Source organism: Juglans regia, chromosome 3, assembly GCF_001411555.2.
Source record: "Juglans regia cultivar Chandler chromosome 3, Walnut 2.0, whole genome shotgun sequence".
In the NCBI taxonomy this organism is placed as follows: domain Eukaryota; kingdom Viridiplantae; phylum Streptophyta; class Magnoliopsida; order Fagales; family Juglandaceae; genus Juglans; species Juglans regia.
This window is the reverse complement of record NC_049903.1, coordinates 30,753,274-30,774,606: the sequence shown is the minus strand read 5'-3', so window position 1 is coordinate 30,774,606 and position 21,333 is coordinate 30,753,274. Positions and strand designations below refer to the sequence as shown.

The 21,333-nt window shown below is 34.2% G+C and overlaps 1 protein-coding gene across 1 annotated transcript; it reads left to right on the top strand.

Annotated features, from left to right (window-relative positions):
• The first annotated feature begins 16,237 nt into the window (after positions 1-16,237).
• LOC108983756 lies at positions 16,238-19,368 on the top strand. Its single transcript, XM_018955513.2, has 9 exons — positions 16,238-16,375; positions 17,469-17,544; positions 17,631-17,696; positions 17,791-17,888; positions 17,978-18,015; positions 18,169-18,256; positions 18,347-18,700; positions 18,806-18,871; positions 18,971-19,368. Exons 2-9 carry the CDS (start codon positions 17,484-17,486, stop codon positions 19,121-19,123), a joined length of 924 nt encoding a protein of 307 aa, XP_018811058.2. The 5' UTR covers positions 16,238-16,375; positions 17,469-17,483; the 3' UTR covers positions 19,124-19,368.
• The last annotated feature ends 1,965 nt before the right edge of the window (positions 19,369-21,333 follow it).

Genomic DNA, 21,333 nt, shown 5'->3' with positions numbered 1-21,333 from the left:
ATATCGCTCAATACAATGGAAAAATTTAGAGGAGATCCTTTGGAGTCGTTATGTGTGGTGGAGTTTGGCTTATGGAGCTTTTGTTGAGATATTTTGTGTAGAGAGCTTGTGGAGAGTCTGTCTTATTTGTGGGGGATCTCCTCATTATATAGAGATCTATTCTTTTGGAGTGATTGAGTCCAACTTGCCTTGTGATGCATTTTCCTTTTAAGAGCTGAATCTCTTTCCTTTTAGGAATTTAAGTCTACTTGTCATATCTCTTCTTGGCTTTATCTCTGAGTTTGATTTTCGGTCTTATTTCGAGACTAAATTATAGGCTGCTGATTTGATTCCTACAAAGATTATTTCAAGTGGCAACAGAATTATTCCTAATCATATTTATTAATGAGATTGATGCAATTGGTCGGGCTAGGGTCTATGGAGGTTTCTCAGGTGGTAATGATGAGCATGAAAGTACTCTCACTTTTTTTTTATTGGCATCGGGTGTCCAAGAACAGCATCCCCACTAATCCTGGGAGTGCACGGATCCTTGGCAAGCAATTTTCAGCAAGTGCATCTCGATTAATTTAAGGGGAAAATGTCTCAGTCTAATGGCTCCTATAAATTGTTTGCACCCAAGAAGATTTGAACCTTAGACTTGGGAAAGTATACCTTCAAGCCCAAGGCCTTTACCACTTGAGCCTAGGGGTTAAGCATGAAAGTACTCTCAATCAATTCTTTGTAGAAATGGATGATTGTGGAACCACATATGGACTTGTTGTACTTACTGGCACTAATAGGCCTGACATTTTGGACAAATCCCTGTTGAGGTCTGGCCAGTTTGATTTTCAAACTGCAACTGACAAACCTGATATCAAAGATCATAATCAGGTTTTTCAAGTTTACTTGAGGAAGCTAAAATTGGATTGTGAACCTTCGTTTTACTCTCAAAGACTTGCTGCTCTTACTCTTGGATTTACTAGAGCATACATTGCAAATGTTTGCAATGAAGTTGCTTTGATTTTTCGCAAGGAATGAGAGTGCAAAGGTCCCTATTGATCATTTTGAGGTAGCTATAGATAGGGTCAAAGGTTTTTTGAAGAAGAACTAGGTAAAGTGGATCTCAATCTTGCACTTTAAAAAAAATAATAATAATAGCACAGTACTAATTTTTCATGCATCTAATTGGTTTGAGGGATGCATGAAGAATAAAAAGAGTTGTTGCTCTGGGTGTAAATGTTTCACTGATCTTCAAGCTATATTTCAAACCGCTTTGTTTCTGTTCTTACTTTGTATGCTAGTACTCTCCCCATCTACTTGTTTTCCTAATCTGTGACTTGTAAAAGCCCCTGAACCTAGAACTCATAAGTATAGTATACAAGAAAGATGCCTTTGTAGAACTTGAAGTTGCGTCAAAATTTGAATGAAAGAAGACTTGATCCTTTAGTCAACCATCCCTTCCTTTCTTTTGTCATCAAAAGAAGACTAGATCCCTTTGTTTCACTTTATTGGAGGACCATCACGATGGAAAGGAAACATAGTCATGAGTGCTGCCAAATGGAACCTGCCATGTCGTTTATAGGAATCCTTTGCATTACGTTATTTCTTTAGCTTTGCTGAGTTGTACATAAAGGGTATTCATGTATTTCTATATTAGATAGGCAGTTAGAATATTCGTTTGTTAATTGTATATATTGCAACTTTTTGTAAAGCTTTTTGTCAAGCAAGTAATATACACGAGCAGAATATACTTGCTCTTTTCCAGACTTCATCTTCATCCTTCCTTACTTACATGGTACTAGAGCTCCCTCAATCCAAATGAGGACCAACAATGAAGAAACTCCAAAATCAACCAACGCGAACAAATCTTCTTAGCGTTTCCTAAATTTTTTAGACCCATTCAACCCATTCCAAATTGAAACTGGTGACAATCCTGCTGCTGCTTTGGTCTCTGACCTCTTCGACGCTAATAACTATGTCAGCTAGTCGCGTGCCATTAGTCGAGCTCTTCGTGCGAAGAATAAGCTCGGGTTCATCTATGGGACTCTTCTCAAACCTGTGGATATTTCATATCCTCTTTTTGAAGCCTGGGAGCGCTGCAACGATTTAGTGGTGTCTTGGTTGCAAAACTCTGTAAGTGCTTCCGTTAAATCTAGCTTAGCTTTGGTTGATGATTCTAGAACCTTATGGGTTGAACTCAAGGATTGATTTACTCATCAAAACGGTCCCCGTATATTCCAACTTAAACGTGATTTGGCTGGTTTATCACAAAACCAAGACTCTGTTAGCTTGTACTTTAGCCGCTTGAAAGGCTCATGGGATGAACTTGCTATCTATGATCCACTTCCCGATTGTGACTGTGGGAAATTGAAAATCCTTCATGATCGTTATGATCGTGATTGTGTCATTCAATTTCTCATGGGATTCTCTGAATCCTACTCTAATACCAAAGATCAAATTATGCTCCTTGAACCATTACCACCCCTCAACTATGTTTTCTCTATGGTTCAACAACAAGAAAGACAACACCAAGTAATTTCTACTTCCGCACCTTCTGATCTTATGGCCATGATGGCCAAACCAACTTATTTCACCACCAAACATAACACTAAATTCTCCAATTCCACCAGTCCTAAAGGAAATAGACCTTATTGCTCCCTTTGCGAAATTCCCGATCATTTGCTTGAGAACTATTTTAAGATTGGAAATGTTGAAGCCCCTGTGTGCTCACATTGTCACATGACTGGCCACAACGTTGAGAAATGCTACAAGCTACACGGTTATCCTCCTGGTCACAAGCTACATGGAAAACCAAAAAATATCACAGCAGCTGCCACTTATGGAACTACTTCTCCAAATGTTGATCATGACCCTCACTCTAATGAATCTGTGGCACTCACTAAGGACCAGTACCAGCAGCTTCTTGCTCTTTTACACTCTAATGACGCCAGTCGCCAGCACACCTATGGCTTCCATTGCTGTTGCACAACCTCCTTCTTCCTTGCCTACTCACCATATCAACCCTTCTCATGTTTCTGGTATGGCTCTTTGCTCATTAACACACACACACACACAGCACCTTGGATAATTGACACAGGTGCCACAGATCACATGATCTGTTGTACCTCTCTTTTCACTTCTATTACTACTACTGTTTCTTATCAAGTTTAATTACCAAATGGAGAGGCAGTACTCGTCACTCATGTTGGTGTTGTGAGAATTTCTGAACACCTTACCCTTTCTCATGTTTTGTGTGTACCTTCATTTCATTTCAATTTACTCTCTACCAAAAGACTTGCACAAAACAATTCTTGTTGTCTCATTTTCCTATCCAACTCTTATTTTTTTCAAGACTTAGCTTCTTGGACAACGATTGGGATGGGTGAAGTAAGAGGTGGTTTATATCATCTGCTTAGATCACAGGTTGCACCTTCTGCTCTAGTTGATGCCTTGCCGAAATTCACCAATAAAGATCAGTTCACTTTCACTTTTGCTACTAATTTGATGTCTGATTTATGGCACTGTCGTCTCGCCCATATATCTCCTTCTAGAATGTCTTTAATTTTTTATCCTATTGTAAAAAGCAATCTAAATTTTCATAATCAAACACCTTGTTCTGTTTGCCCTTTGGCAAAACAACATCGCCTCCCATTTCCTAATTCTCAACATTCTTCTCTATCTTTGTTTGATATTGTTCATTGTGACCTTTGGGGCCCAAACTCCACCATTGCCCTTGATGGGTCTCGATTTTTCCTTACCATAGTTGAGGACTTTTCACGAACAACATGAGTTTATATGCTTCAAAATAAATCAGATGCCAGACCTTGCATTATCACTTTCTACAATTTGATTGAAACACAATTCCAAAGAAAAATAAAAACCATTAGAATTGACAATGGATCCGAATTTCAAATGAAAGATTTCTACCAACTCAAATGAATTATTCATCAAAGGAGTTGCGTAGAAACACTTTAACAAAATGGCATAGTAGAGCGCAAATACCAACACATCATGAATGTGGCTCAGGCTCTTAAGTTCCAATCACATGTTCCTCTCATTTTTTGGTCTGATTGTGTTTTAACAGCAGTATACATTATCAATCGGACACCCACCCCTCTCCTTCATAACAAAACACCATATGACATCTTGTTTCACACCCCACCTCAATACAAACATTTTAGAGTTTTTGGTTGCCTTGCATATGCCTCCACTTTATCCGATAGGAGATAGAAATTTGACCCTCGTGGAAGAGAGTGTGTATTTTTAGGATATCCTTTTGGAATCAAAGGCTATAAGTTACTTGATTTGAACACTCGACAGATTTTTATCTCCCGAGATGTTCAATTCCATGAAACTGTGTTTCCCTTTCATTCTCGCATTCCAAACAGCATCTCTCCTTCCTCTTCCATTTTTAATTCCTTGCAAATCGACACTACACAACATTCTATTCCAGCCACTTCTTCTTCTTCAAGCCCTTCTCCAAATCCAACTCCAAATAATCATCCTAACTCACATTTTTCAGACCTTACCATTCCCTTCCCTCCCCTTTCTCCCACAACCTCTCATCTTCCTTCACCCACTCCTCCCACTCTTCCTACCGAATCACCTTCACTTCCTCCTCTTCCTGTTTTCTCTCGCAGGTCAACTAGAACTCGAAGTGCACCTCGTTATCTGCAGGATTTCCATTGTCATCATACTTCTATTACTGCTCCCACTTCAAACTTGGACAAGCAGCCACTGTCTTCAGGTACTCCTTTTCCTTTACATAAAATATTATCTTATCATTCTTTTTCAAATTCATACAAAGCCTTTTCCATTAGTATTTCCACTCACATTGAACCCAAGACCTATAAACAAGCCATCAAAGATCCGGGTTGGTGCAAAGCAATGGACCATGGGCTGGCTGCTTTAGAAGTAAACCACACTTGGGAACTCACAGATTTTCCACCTGGAAAAATTCCCATCGACTGCAAATATGTTTACAAGATAAAGTACCATTCGGATGGTAGTGTTGAAAGGTTGAAGGCCCGTCTAGTGGCCAAAGGTTATACTCAACTTGAGGGGGTGGATTATCAAGAAACTTTCTCTCCCGTTGCTAAGTTAGTTACTCTGCGATGTCTCTTGGCAGTTGCATTGATTAAAGGCTGGCATTTACATCAATTTGATGTAAATAATACCTTTCTAAATGGGGATTTACATGAGGATATATACATGAACAAGCCCCCCGGCTACACCAAGGGATCACCTCACCAAGTTTGCAAGCTTCTCAAAAGTTTGTATGGCCTCAAACAAGCTTCAAGGCAATGGTATTCTAAATTTTCATCTGTTTTAATTGATTCTGGTTTTTCCCAATCGAAAGCTGATTACAGCCTCTTCACTCGAGAAATCAATGGCATTTTTGTTGCTCTTCTCATGTATGTTGATGACATACTTGTGACAAGCAATGATCTCAACACAGTGACTGATCTCAAACATTTTCTACATAGCAAGTTTCAGATTAAAGATCTCGGCACACTAAGATACTGTCTTGGCATCGAAATTGCAAGATCCTCCAAAGGTATTCACTTATGCCAACGAAAGTATACATTAGACATCTTGGCAGATTCGGGTACTTTAGGCAGCAACCCCACCAAGATTCCAATTGACTAGAATCTTAAATTTACAAAGTCCTCAGGCACACCTCTGCCAGATCCGAGCATTTACAGACGCTTGATAGGTCGATTGTTGTATCTCACTGTATCTCGACCTGACATATGTTTTAGTGTCCAAACACTTAGTCAATTCATGGCTACTCCTACTGATCTACATCTCTTGGCTGCCCATAAAATTCTTCGATATCTTAAAAGTGCTCTGGGGCAAGGTCTTCTACTGCCTAGTGCTTCATCTCTCCAGCTTGATGCATATTGTGATTCGGACTGGGCTTCTTGCCTCGACACCAGAAAATCCGTCACTGGATATTGCATTTTCCTTTGTTCTTCTCTCATTTCTTGGAAGTCCAAGAAACAATCCGTCGTCTCTCGCTCCTCAGCCGAAGCCGAGTACCATTCGATGGCAACAACTTGTTCTGAACTAACATGGTTACATTTCATCTCGATTGCTCTTCAGGTTCCTCATCCTTAGCCAGCTTTACTCCATTGTGATAATCAAGCTGCCCTTCATATCACTGCAAATCTGGTTTTTCACGAACGGACCAAACATATCGAGCTTGATTTGTCACTTAATTCGCGACAAAATCCTCGAAGGCAGTATCTGCACTCGGTATGTTCCTAGCTCTGCTCAAGTTGCTGACATTTTGACAAAGGCTCTACCTTCTCATGTTCTTCATCATCATTTATCCAATATGGGTGTTGTAAACCTTTACGCTCCATCTTGCAGGGGGGTATTGGAGGACCATCACGATGGAAAGGAAACAGAGTCATGAGTGTTGCCAAATGGAACCTACCATGCCGTTTATAGGAACCCTTTGCATTCTGTTATTTCTTTAGCTTTGCTGAGTTGTACATAAAGGGTATTCATGTATTTCTCTATTAGATAGGCAATTAGAATATTCGTTTGTTAATTGTATATATTGCAACTTTCTGTAAAGTTTTTTTTCAAGCAAGTAATATACATGAGCAGAATATACTTGCTCTTTTCCAGACTTCGTCTTCAACCTTCGTTACTTACACACTTAACTTCTTTAGATTTAGTTCATTAGAACTTTGCAACAAATTATGGGGCAGCCTCGTGTATTATTTACAGGGAACTGCCAATTTCTGCAACAAAATGGGTGGGGTCAAGCAACCAATCTCTCGCCTGTAAACCAACTTTCTTACCCATTTTACAAACGCTAAACTATTGAATTAATTAAATTTAAAGAGAGAAAAAAAAAATCTGTAATACATGATGAGAGAGTTTTTGGCAACGATCTTACTTAGAGTAGTGAATATCTAATAGCATTAATTGTGAAGTTCTTCAAATATTGAGCTAAATATGTGAGCTGCTTTTCACCACCAAAGAGAAAAGCAGTACTATAAAACTAGCTAGGTTATGTTTGGCCATGATGTGGACTTCTGATTGAGCCAATTAATTATGGCACTGTCGTTTATCTCTTGGATCAGGTATTGTTGAGGAAGAATATCCCAACTGGAGCACAGAATGACTTAGAGAAAGTGACCAAGACGACTTATGCCCAAGTTGCAGTCTAGGTTTCGGAGATAAGGTGGGTCTTCTTTCTTTTTCTCAAAGGGATGATGCATTTAAGATGACTAAAACCTACAGCATGGGCAATGCTGGTGCAATTATTGACAGAGAAGTTAGAGGCGGATAGGTGGCTAAGGCTTACAACAGTACTGCTCAGCTGATAATGGAGCACAAAGAGACACGTATCAGAGATTGCAAAAGCTGTTTGCATGAAAAGGAGGTCTTTCATCAAGATCATGACTTGTGAGTATTAGGAGAGCGACCATTCAAGTCAAACACGCCCGGCCACAGATTATGATAGGTTTAGGTAAGGGCTCCAAGAAAATAATGAGGCTAATTAGGAACCACATGAAGGAACGGATCCAGCAGGGAACTCAACAGTGGTATGACCTGGCTCAGTAGCTTCAATCCGCCTACCCTCAAGGTAATGGGTAGATATTTCCGCCATTACCCTAGGCAGTTGCATGGGTGGGGGACAAGGGTTTTGTAATTTGTCACACCAGATGCTTGTAAAATGAAAGGTGCTATTCATAATCCTTTTTAATCATTATCCTTTGAGCATCTCTCGATGTGGGATGACTAGTTAACTAGTTTGATCGTTGTCCTAATGTTATGCGCATAGAGTTATGCCAATAGCGGATCATGCCCTGCTGCATGGATATAAGGGCGGCTGATCATGAGGGCTTCTGGTCTGTTTTTTAATCTTCTGAAAATATTTGGTAAAGGCCAAGTAGTAACTCATGGTGTATGAAATTTGGAATAATACGTGTGTGGTCACTATTGTTTTATTGTGAACGCAGGAGTGGAGACTCCTTTTCCAGCGTGTGTGAATGCAGGCATATATATTAATTGGGTGTGGTCATTAAATTACTCTTAAATTAAACTCGACCGTACAGACTCCAGAAAATATGTGGTGCAGGCATATATATATATATAATGCAATTCCAAAAAGGTCTTTGTCAAACAAAATGCATGGGGACCCTATAAGCTAGCGAAGCTGTGATTTGCTGTACAACCCAACAAAACTCACAGTACTGCGCGCTAGCTTGCAAGTCTCTCGACCTCAAATCCTATTTCGTCCTGGCCTTCAATTTTAGAACCTTTCCCCTCTGTACTTCATTGCATAATAATAAATCATACTGCAAATGAAGTTGAGGACAGGTGTGTGTGTGTCTGAGAAGTTGAGTGGATTTTTTATGCAATCTAAATGTAATGCAAGACAAACGGTTTTTGTAATTAATTTATTGTAATTAAAAGATTATTTATAATTAATTTTAATTATAAATAATCATTTTGTTAAAATTAACTGATCGTAAATAGACAGTGATGTTTCTTTGGGTCATTGAATCTGACCACATTAATCTCTATAAATCGTGTGGCTAGCTAACACTATTTTTGTTTTCTTTCTTTTGTTTCGTATGGTTACAATGTGTTACATATATATATATATATATATATATATATAATATTATCTAATTTTTTTTATATTGGGTTTTTAATGATCAGGGAGAATTATAATTTTCTCAAAAAAAATTATAATTTTCTTATTCCCATATACTTTTTAAAATTTTGTAAAATTTCAATATACATAAAAATGTCTCTCTCTAATTTTTTTCCTATATATAACTCATAGATTTTGTATAATTTCTATATATTATCTATTTTCAAGGATGTGGCTACACTAAAAATAAATTAAAATTAAGGTTAGGAGAAATAATAAACTATTAAAATTAGCTCCCAAAGTTTTTTATTATACAATATTAATTTTCTTAATTTAAAATTCAAAATGAAAATACCAGAAAAATAATTTAAATATTGACAATTTATATGAAAAATAGTGGAGATGATTTATCTTCTAAACTTCATTTAGCAATGAAAAGTTTATTTAAGGTCTCAGTTGTAGTATTCTATACTTAAAAGTAAATAGATTTTACAAGAAATTTGATAAACTAGCTTAGATATTAGAATGAAAGATGACATTCTAAAAGATCACTTGATAGTTTCTACGGAGAAAATAATTTCTAAATATTTCATATTTACAAAAATAATAATAGATAAATATTATTCTATAAAATATTGTCGTCAAAAATCTAAAACAGACATTAAGTTGTAGTTTTTAAAATTTTATTTCTACATTATTTAGAAAATTATTGAAATTTAATTTTATATATATTTTATAATTTTGTAATATTTTTTTATTTTATATAAACATCTCATCTCGTGTGATAGAAAAGTTGACCCCTTAAAAAGAATTGTTGGTTCCGCCACTTGCCACCACAACCCCGAGGAATGACGGAAACGGTTGTAACGGAAAGTTGTCTAGGAAATAATTAGCATAATGGTTTTTAGGATTTTTTTAAGGACGTGTATGTTTTAAGATTCTAGACTTTTCCTGTTAATAAATTTTAATCAGAGATAGTTTAGCTTATAATAAAATTGGTAAAACAATGAGGTGGCTGCTTAGGTTTAGACGGTGTAAATCAGATGAAGTCCCGACAACAAACGCACTTATCTTATGAAAAACATGCGAAAACTTTTTCATGAGTATCGTGCATGTATATAGATTAGATTGGATTGGATTCCATCTGTTTCTTGATGAAAACAAGGACAAGATGACAAAATCAACTCTTTCCAATATGCCAAGGAAATCGAAAAGTAGTCTGATCAGATCAGATCAGATCAAGTAAGATCAACACATAAATTGATCGAGCGAAAGCTTTGCATGAATGAATTCATTTCAAAGCTGCTGCATGCAGCATGTATTAATGTAGGATTTTTAGTTGATGATGGACATTGGACGTTGATCAGGAAAGTACTTGACAATTGGAAGTAAAATCCAATTAATTCATGACAAGGAAAGATAGGAACAAGCTGTTTCAACAAATTAGGAGATCATGATCAGCCTCTGAGGGGTCATTAGGTTATTTGGGAGTAATCAGAATGTCTTTTTTTCTTATTAAAATTGCCTAGCTAACGGTAGCTCCTACTGTGAGTGGGAGCTGAGAGCGGTGAACGTAGCATGTCCCAAACGATAAATGTATAAATAGCTTTTGTATATGGAGATCACTATTTTACTTTTCCAAGTTAAACCAAATTTAAAAAGTTAGTAGTTAGAAAGAAACCAATATTGTGTTGATCTTACCTAGTCACCCAACACATTCTCGATCGTTACAATTTCCAATTAATTCACCAACTTCCATTATCAAGTGAACAAAGCTGCACTTCTTTTAATCACAATTAAAATTGGTTGGATGCTGAATCAACTCATCTTAATTTATTATTATAATATTTAAAAATAATATTTTATCATCTCAATTTAACTCAATTCAATATTTAAACGCAGCCAGCGTGTGTAAACTTACTTGTAAGGAAATGATGTGACTGCATTTTGTTTGGCAATGGGGTCAGTCATTCAGCGCGCAACCTGAAAAATCATTCTGGCCAAATTTTGCTTCTTTTGGCAGTAAAAGCCTGCCCCTGAAATCAAGCATTATTGGCTTCCTTGCTGGAAAGCAAACACAAGGGAATACTCAGAGTAACTAATTGACAATCATCTGTGTGGTCGTTGAATTTGTCGATTAGTATATGATAAAGCCCTTAGGTTTGGAAGTATGTTTATCTTTTCAGATCTAAGGTTTGGAATTCTCTTGAATACAAATAATCTTTAAGAGTTATCTGGCTGGAAAGTTTTTTTTTTTTGAATTATTCGAGGTGTTTTTACAAAAAATTCCTTATCGAAGATCTATGTATCTCGAGATTAGTCTGAACGCTGTTCCCGAACATCTACTACCAATAAAAAAATATATTCTTGAGCAGCCGACTATCATCAAGCTGGAGAAGTGATGGTAGGGCATGATTGAATGTTTCTATTGCAAAAGAAAATTGCTATATAATATACCATTATCTTACTCCTGGGTTGATATATATGGTAGTGTATAACAACGCTTAAACTTTTTAATTTTTTTTTTTTTAAATTCTTATAAATGGTTGATAAATAACATTATCTTAATCTAATGTAACGAGAATATATAAAATAAGGGTGCAGTGTATAGCATAATTCACATGCGAAAAACGAAGCCAAGCTTCCAAGTTGCCAACGTTACTTTTCTTACAATAATATTGAGGCGGCTGTCCCTTTCTGTTGGTTTTTTAATCAGGTCTAGTTTGTTTTCAGGAAACATCTCATTTCATCTCATCTTATTTTATCATTATAATTTTTTCAGATCTTTACATAAAATAAAATAAACAATTCAATTTTTTTAAATTTTAAAATAAAAATAATATTAAAAAATATATTCAAATAATATTTTATTCAATTTTTTAACTTTAATCTCAACTCATCTCATCTCATCTCATCTTTAAAAATAAACGAGAGTTAATGTTTGTTTAAATATTCAGAATTACAGCTATCATTTCTCAAAGAGAAAACATAAAGATTTTCTTAAAGAAACCAACAAAAATGGCAGAAACTCAAAAACCAGATACTATTTTAAAGCGAACCTGACTGGATTGCCAGATCAGAGTGTACAATCTCCGTTGGTGTAGCTTTCCCAGTGAACCAAACCCCCCACTGATGAATCTGCCGAGGGGATTCCCAAAAAACAATTGCAGTATTGTAATAATAATTGTATTTTGTAGGAATATGATAATATATGGGTCATAGTCGTAGCCAGCCCAGGTGTTTGAATATTGAAATCATTGAGGGAAAGAGTTAGAAATGGTGCTTTCCCCAGACTCAGCTAACCCACCTTAATTTGCCACCATAATGTTTTTATTTTCTTCCTCCAAATACGTAACCATCTTTCCTTTACATCTCCTTCATTTTCCTTAATTTCTAGCCATCATTCATCTAATATTTCCTTTTTATTTCATATAATTTCCCGTCCAAACATTTTTTTTTATATGATTTAAAAATAGACAAACATAATATGTGAATTTCATGATATATAGTGTTGTCTATAGATAATATGAAATTTAACATTAAATACTATAATGTTGGTAATTTGTTGTTGTCTCTATCTCTCTTTGAATTGTAGAAAAATGCTTACTACAAAAAATTATAGGAAATCGTGACCCCTTTTTTCCACTAGGTGGTCTCAGGGCTCCAATTATTTCTTTCCAAGTATATTATATAATGATCGAGAATCCAGTTGTGTTGTGGTCTACATTAGGTAGGTTAGTCATTTTCACTATAATAGTGGCCAGGAAGTGGCTCCAATTATGTATGTTTCAATCTTATATATGTGCGTATATAAATACATTCGCACCCACAACAACATATATTTATAAGAGTAGAGGCGTGGAAAAATTGATGGAAGCCAAGTAGCATCAACACGAGTCTGTCAATGACTTTATTGTCGTCGCATGAATAGATCTAGAACTCTCGCAAGAGTTCTTTAAAACGCAACGACATAATATGTGCATTAGATAATTTATAAATTAAACTTTCTTCGTCTTGCTTGTTAAACAATCAAATATATAATTATTATTATTATTATTATTATATAGAAATGAAAACACCAACTCACAACATTGGAAAGAGTGGTCTTTGACTCTTGAGTGCATAACTTTGTATTATTTGCATACTGAATTGGCAAGTTGCTAGCTAGGTTCTTCTTAAGAAGTTGGTATAAATGAAATTAGATCATTAATATGTATATATATATATATATATATATTTTTTATTCTTGAGAATTAGTCAGCAATTCATTATTGTCGGTTCATAATTATGACATTTTGTAGATATTTATTGATTTTTTGGATGTAAATGATTATTCTGACAACATAATTCAAAATACGGACCTTTGCTAGGAAGAAAACAAATAACAAATGATCAGGAGCTGTACCAACGAAAAGGAAAAAAAAAAAAAAAAAGGAAAAAAAATCATATTAATAATTGAATATTTGGCACCATATAGAGTTTTGAAAAGTCCAAAATATTCATCATTGAAGAATAATAAAAATAGAGAAATTTTATTTATAATTCTAAATAAAAGACTGCGTGTATAATTTCATTGATAAATTAGAATAAAACGAGAAAAAAATATCATTTTAAAAATGATATTATTGTAATTTTAAATTTTTTTTAAATATAACTGTATAGACTTACATGAATATTGAATAGTCTCTATTTAAGGACTGTATGTATACTAATTCATAAAAATATATCGATCAAAGTGTTGAAATTAACTTAAATTTATTTTTTTTTAAGATAAATATAAGTAATTCAATGAGTAATAATCACAAAAAAAAAAATTATATAAAGAGATTTTGTGATTTAGAAAGAGGGTAGATGAACATTTATCTTTTTTATAGCACATAGTTTTAAAGATTTGAGAGGATGTGTTATCATTTTGTGACTTTGGAATGCCTTTGGAAGTTGAACTGTAGTACTTAAAAGCAAATCCAATGTTGACACGTTCCTTTGTTTGGTGAACCCCTTACCAATTAATCACATTATTTCTTTCTTTCTTTCTCTTGTCACCCACACCAACTAAAGCCTCCTCTTCTTGGGCACATTAATGCTGATTTTTGTCCCTATAAAAACACTTGATCATCAAAATATCTACCATGTTTCCAGTTGTGTCCAGATGTTTTAGGTCTGGATCCCAAAGCTTTTCTTCTGAGGACCATAATGCCCCTCACTAGCTCTCTCTCTCTCTCTCTCTCTCTCTATCAAACATTTGTTATACAAAGTTTTGATGGGCTTTCCTCTTAAATTATTTTTGCACAACTATCTATTTTTTAATTAATTGTAAATTGTCATTTTTACCCTCCAAATTACAAACAGCAGCTGTAGCTCATTTCCTTTCCTACCAATTGGTGATTTCTTCTTTCACTCTTTTCACATTCAGCCCTTTTAGATTTGAAACCGTATGCCAAATCGACTCTTCCTCATGCAACCAATATCCCAAAAAAAAATATATATTGTAATAAAAAATGCTATTTGAAAATGCTCATCAACAAAAAAATTCAAAAATCGAGGCCAATGGATCTATGGGAAGAAGAAAAAAAATCCGAAAATGATCATAACAGGTAAATAAATTCTTTGGCCGATGATGGCTATATTGAGCCTACAAGGGCTCTTTAGTCTTTGCCTTGTGCGAGAAGGTATTCAACATGAGTGTGTAGCGTGTGTTAAATATGGAGCCTGCTGTGTAGGGCACAATGTTTTAAGTATCGTATCGTACTGGTTGGTACGGTCAAAATATGCCATACCGGCTATTGGTCCGTATCAATTATTGGTCCGATACATGTATTGTATGTATTTTGTATTGGTCTAAATACCGACCTTACAGGCTTATATTTTAATTTGTATTGGCCTGAATTTCGATCCTTACCAATCGATATTTTGACCTTTAATTTTATTTTTTTTATTTTTTCAAACTATAAATTTATTTTTTTGACTCTCAATTCAGATTAAATTATTTATAATTTATACATATAGATTAGTATTATAGAATATAATTTATATATATTATATATATAATTTATTCATATATTGATTATTCCAAAACGATACACGAAATAGTATTGATATTAAAATATTTTATTACAATATTTTGACTAGTACGGCGTCCAGTACGTTATTCAAAATATTAGTAGCACGGCTCAGTCAAATAACTTCTGTTCATCACAGGCATATATACATTCTCTAGTCTCTTAAAGCTTGTTTCAAATATAATATTTCCCCCTTCTTGAATTTATTGTCCCCAATTTAAGCAATCGAGATAATTTATACAGCATATCACGTAATGGGTCTCTATTATATTTAAAGTTATTTTCAACATATGTTTTTCAACCTACGATCGTGGGATTAAAGATCTTCTTTCAATTGCTGTAACTCATAACCTCGTTTGTTTTTAGACATGAGATGAATTAAGATTAAAATTAAAAAATTAAATAAAATATTATTAAAATATATTTTTTAATATTATTTTTGTTTTAAAATTTAAAAAAATTAAATTATTTATTTTATTTTGTGTGAAAATTTAGATAAGTTATAATGATGAGATAAAAGGTTTTTAAAGCTTTCAAAGTTTTGAATTTTAGTGTTAAAAGCAAACCAAATAAATCGATTGCAATCTCAATTTCACACGATGGCCGCTTGGGACGTTGAAAACAATCATTTAATTAGACTTTTAGATTGAAAGATGAGATGAAATGGATTAAAATTATTTGTGAATATTAATAAATAATAAGAGATGAATTGAGATCCTCTCTCAAGACCTAACCACTATTAGAGTGGCCTAATATTTAATATAGTAGTTAATTGGTCAAGAAAACTTGAAATCAAAAGACTCTTTTATGTATATATATATATATATATAATATTTTTTGTCATAGAGAATACAAGAGTCACACGTTTCTTTTGTAAAAAGTGAATAAATATGATATTTATATAAAAAATTAATTTTTTAATAGTAAATCTCACTATTTTTTAAAATAAATACGTATCACTTATATAACATATGATTGTATCTAATATTACTAATATATATTATTAATATATGTATGTGTGTGTCACTTGTGTTATATTTTGATTGTGGGACCTCCAACCTCCATCATTTGTACCTTGAATCATTTATATAATACAAATATCTTAGCCGTGGGGGGAAATAATATATAAATAATTAGTTACACGTTAATGATATTTTATGCCTAATAAATATTAACATTATAAAACGTGAATCTTCATTAATATAAACAATGATTGATTCTTTTAAAGTTTTAGAGAATCATCTCCAGAAAATAAAAAAATAAAAATAAAAAGGTTAAAAAAGTCATTTTCTTAATTGGAATTAGATTAAAAAAAAACAATGTGAACGGGCGTTGTAAAGTTGGGCAAGGCTGGAATTTTATAGACACAGCCAATCGGTGTACAAAAGTACAATTTTACACGGTGTTGTGAACTTTTGATGTTTGAAACAGTGGCCTTCCTGTGACTTTCTTAAATAATTTGTTTTGAATTTTAATTAATTAAACGTGGTTAAATATCTAAATTAATTAATTTTCAATTCAGAGACCCCAGGCTCAAGAAGCAACGGTTTCTGCCTATTTAAACCCGCCTCTCCTCCTACTTCTTCCTCCTCCCACTTCTTCCTCCTTCCTTTCTGCTTCACATTCTCTTTGCATTTCTCTCTTTGCCCTTCGCGAATACCTCCCTCTTTTCCTTTTTTTTTTTTTCCCTTTCTGTGATCATTTCGAGTTTTTGGTAAGTCTTTCTTTGGACTCCGTGATGTTTTTCTTTTCTTGCATTTTAGTTTCCTCTGGCATTATCACAATGCATGAAAGCATATTCATTTTGGGTTCTGCGAATTTGGGTTACTAATGTAACTTGGCGTACGTAGTTTTGGTTTCGGGGGTCTTTGAATTCTGTAGCAATGAATGGGTTATCTGGGCCATGTTGTCTTCTTTTGGTTTAAGAGTTTTGTTTTGCTTTGCTTTGGTTTTTTGTCCTTGTGTTACTGTTCCAATTTCAGCGCTTTCAACTTTTGTTAATGCTGGGTTTTGTCTCGAAATCAAAGGGCAAAAAGTTTATACTTTGCTGCAAAGTGAACTTCACTTTGATTTGCTTTGCAAGTGAACCCGTTTTAATCTATCTAATGTAATTAAAGGTTGTTTTTAGTTTTATTCTTAAAACAGTTTTTTAGGCCCGAAAAGTGATGTTGTGATTCATTCATTGAAAAAAAAATGTTTCGTTCAAGTTTCTTTTCTAATTTCCATATTCTTTTATATGTCTTCGACTTTACGCAAATGAACACTTGGAGTCTCGTAGAAGAAAGTGAACTAGTTTTTCGTTTTAATATGCAACCTCTTTTTAGTTAGGCCGGAAGAGTTTGTGTCTTGTGAGTTGTATTTGGATCTTAAAGGTAAAACACACGGTGGAAAGGGGTTTGCTAAATCACATGAACTTTGTTCAGAGAACCCGATGATGTATTTATACCTTTGCGGCTCTGTCTTTGTTTGGCAGAGCTAACATTTGTTGCCAGCTAGTTGTTTGATAATGGAACTTGAGCTTTTGGATGTTCCATTTAGGTTTTCTAACCACATAAAGTCGCTGGTCCACCTGTTCTTGATTCAAGATGTACTAGTGGCTGTGGCTTGTTCATTCAGAAACTTAACAAATTCTTATCCTGAGTAGACTTCTCTTCACATTGTGCTAATCTGAGTCAATAGGAGCCTTTAATTGGTTTAAAGCCATGAAAGTTTGTCGTTTGAAACTCAAAATGAATTTGCATTTAAACTTTGGTGGGTTTAAGTTATCGTGGAGCTTAGTGTTCACTTGTTTTTGTTCTTTGCTCAAGGGCTTCTGATAAAAAATGGAATTCGAGGACTGCTACAGACAGGGTCAGAGGCCCAAATATGAATGCCTTCTGTTTGGTATGCTATTTTATACTGCAGATTTTGTGTGCTAGTTTCAATTGGCTCTTGGAATGATTTTGTAACTATATGTTCGAAACTTGCAGATCTGGATGACACCTTGTATCCTCTTAGTTCTGGTATTGCTACAGCATGCCTCCAGAATATAAAAGGTAAGTCCGAAAGGTAGTTATTTTCTTCGATTTCTCTCTTATACATGCCAATTATGCATTTCTAATGTCTATATGGATGATGCCCTTGTTGTAGATTATATGGTCGAAAAACTTGGCATAGATAAGAGCAAAATCCCTGATTTGTGCAACCTTCTGTACAAGAACTATGGAACAACAATGGCTGGTCTTAGGGTATGGATTTGATTGATTTGAGAAATTTTATTATGGGAATAACTTGAGAATACCGATAAATTATGTTCTATGGAATTCTCTTTTTGCAGGCAATTGGCTATGATTTTGACTATGATGAATATCACAGGTATGGAAATTCCTCTTCTTTGGTTTTTTCTTGTCTCCCTTTCTTTTTACCTGTTGGTCTCTTGTGGTGTTGATCCTGAAGGATTGTCATCTTTTACTGTGCTGGTGTGGGTTCTTATAAAGGTGATTGACCTTTCACTTTCATCTGTAACAGTTTCGTTCATGGGAGATTACCATATGAGAACTTAAAACCCGACCCTGTTCTGAGAAGTCGTTTGCTGAGCCTGCCTTACCGTAAAGTTGTAAGTAACTAACTAACCAAATGGATAGCCTAGCAAAGGGAATAAATGTGACTGTATACTTATTGATCTTTCTTTCTGTTTTGCACATAGATTTTCACAAATGCAGACGGAGTCCATGCAGCCAAAGTACTCCACAGGCTTGGATTAGAAGACTGTTTTGAGGGGATCATCTGCTTTGAGACTTTGAATCCCATTCACAAAAGTGCTGTTTCAGATGATGAAGACGACATTGAGTTTGTGGGATTAAACAATACTTTTGATGCTGCTAGTGCTGATGTTCCTTCCACAAACACTAGCAGTAACTCTGATATATTTGACATCATTGGGTATTTTGCTCAGCCTAACCTTGGTTTGGCATTACCAAAATCACCCATTGTCTGCAAACCATCAGAAGACGCCATAGAAAAAGCTCTCAAAATAGCCAACATAAATGCTCAGAGAACTGTAAGAAGATTATCTTTTTAAGAACTTCAGGATCATCTTTCGATTTTCTTTCGGTGAACTCTTTACTAACATTTCCTTTTCTCATTGATATTCTTGCTCTTTCAGTTGTTCTTTGAGGACAGTGTTCGAAACATCCAAGCCGGAAAACGTGTGGGTCTTCACACTGTGTTGGTATGTCATTGGGAATTCTCTACCCTTAACAAGATGAATCTTTGCTTTGTTGTTACAACAACTAACCCCATATCCTATTGTGTCAACTCTGTTATGCAGGTTGGCAATTCCCAGAGAGTTAAAGGTGCAGATTATGCTTTAGAAAGCATCCACAACATTAGGGAAGCAATACCAGAGCTCTTGGAGGCTGAGATGAAATCAGAAGTTGCCTACTCTGGCAAGGTTGCAGTGGAGACTTCTGTGACAGCTTAGTTCATATTTTTATCACCAATATGACAAATTAAAGAGATCATGTATTTGGGATCCTAACCTTCCCATGCCCCCCCAATCTCATGATTCTGTAGATGATGTAGTAGGTGTTTCTTTCTGATTAATTATTTTATCCCCCACAAATTGTCATTAGTTTCTCTTGTCTCCCTGTGTTTCATTGTACATCTTTGTCACTGGAATCATAATCAACATGCAATCACAGATCAAAAGGTTGGGGTGTCGTGCTACTTTGTCTCTCATAATTTAACATTCAAGACTGGGGAATACTTTGACCTTTACTAATGTGAAAGAGATGCACAAGTATAATACCATTGATGAAATAAGCAGAGTACTTTGACTCGTTTAATCATTTCGTAATACGACATCCTACGCAATGTCAAGCAAATTGTGCACGATATATTCAATGTACAAGACCTGGTTTTACTTTGATACTTAATTAATTAATTCAAAGAGTTGTACAAGTTATTGAAGTCATATACCGTATGCGTACACACAATTAGTAGGAGAAAAGCTGGCCTACTGTTTGCAAATTTGCATCAATGAATGCAAGAAACTGGGCCCATTCATCTCACTTGATGTTGATTTTACATAAATATGAGTTGGCTCAAGCTGCTGGGACATGACTACATGATCTGTTTGAGTTGGTGGTGCTCACAAGAAAACAAAGACATGTCAATGTGTTTATGGCAATGGAGTTTGTATGAGTTGAAATAGAATAAGGATGCTGCTAGAGTCACCGATAAAAGTTACCGATTCGGTACCGATAGGGTAAATTATTATTATTTTTTTCTAAACCATGTGTTAGTTTTTTTTTTAATACTAAAAAATAAATACAATTTTTTTAAAAAAAAAAACACTAGTGGGTATACTTTGTCGATACACTTTGTCGGTAGGAGTATCATTTTTCATAGAATAAATAAAATCCAATAATATTCTTTCCATAGTTTTTTTTTTTTTCAATTTGCACCTTAATTAATGAAATTAAATTACACCCTAAGTTTTCAATTTGCAAGCTATCAAGATTTGATTGTTTAATTAACTTCGATAAAACATTGGTAATTCCACTGGCACGTTTGATGAATGGGCCCCATCATGTGGATGCAGAGCCATGAAAGGAACGGAGCAGATTCCTTAATATACATATATAGAGTCAACTTGTGGGCCTTCAGAAGTGGCCCAAAAGTTGTGGGCCTTCAGAGTCAACCATAATTGGGCCCAGGGCCCAGAACTTCATTTCTTGTAAAACATAAAAAATAAAAAGTGAGATTTATCTGGAAAAAACGAATTAAAACATAGGTCTCAATTTTTACCCTTAAATTTATACAAATCAAATTTCAATAAGACTACGTTACTAAATCTAATACGCGCATATAAAATAACGTGACAAGTTAAAATATATTAATTATTTTTTATACTAATTGTTAAAGATAACATCTTTAATTTAATTTTATCTCTAATACTAATTAACGTGACAGATTTTTACAATAGAAGACGGACTAGGATGCATCGGTGCTTTGAGTATTGGTAGTGGCTTATCTATCTTCATCTTCATCTTCATCTTCAAATTTAAAGAATATGTCTTTAAATTCATCTATATTGGCTTATGCATCTCTAAATTTTTGCATAGCTATAAATAGTACTTCTTCAAATTTGAAGAAGCACTATTCATTCTTCAAATATTAGTTTACTATTTTTTTCTCTCTCCTACCCTTAAAATCAACTTTGTAGAATTTATATTAAGATGATTTTGATACAAAAAATTTGTATTAAGTTGATAATACAAAGTGGATGTTAATTGTAAAATATATATAAAAAAATAATTTTAGGAAACAAATAAAAAATAAAAAAAATAATAATATTTTATTATTATTTGGTTCAAAGATGCATAAATCAATGTGGAAGTTTTTTTTCATATGCAAAATCATTCTTCAAAAATGATGATTTTGCATATGAAGATGCATAAACCACTACCAATGCTGTGTCTTCACCGACAACTTTTTATTATGAGTAATGCTATATATAGTTGTAGAGTACGAAATTACTATACAGTCAGTTGTTTTAAAAAAGAGTAAGATCTACTATTAAAAAATTATTTTTTTTTCATTTGTATCACGTATTTATTTATTTTTTTTAAATAATTATACAGTGCTTGCATTCACAATTACAACTATCATTTTTCTTTTTTATTATTG

Coding starts and splice junctions, on each gene's coding strand:
- LOC108983756 (XM_018955513.2), top strand. CDS start 17,484: ATGGAATTCGAGGACTGCTACAGACAGGGTCAGAGGCCCAAATATGAA. Junction 17,697..17,790: donor ATGCCTCCAGAATATAAAAG/GTAAGTCCGAAA, acceptor CCCTTGTTGTAG/ATTATATGGTCGAAAAACTT. Junction 17,889..17,977: donor CAACAATGGCTGGTCTTAGG/GTATGGATTTGA, acceptor CTCTTTTTGCAG/GCAATTGGCTATGATTTTGA.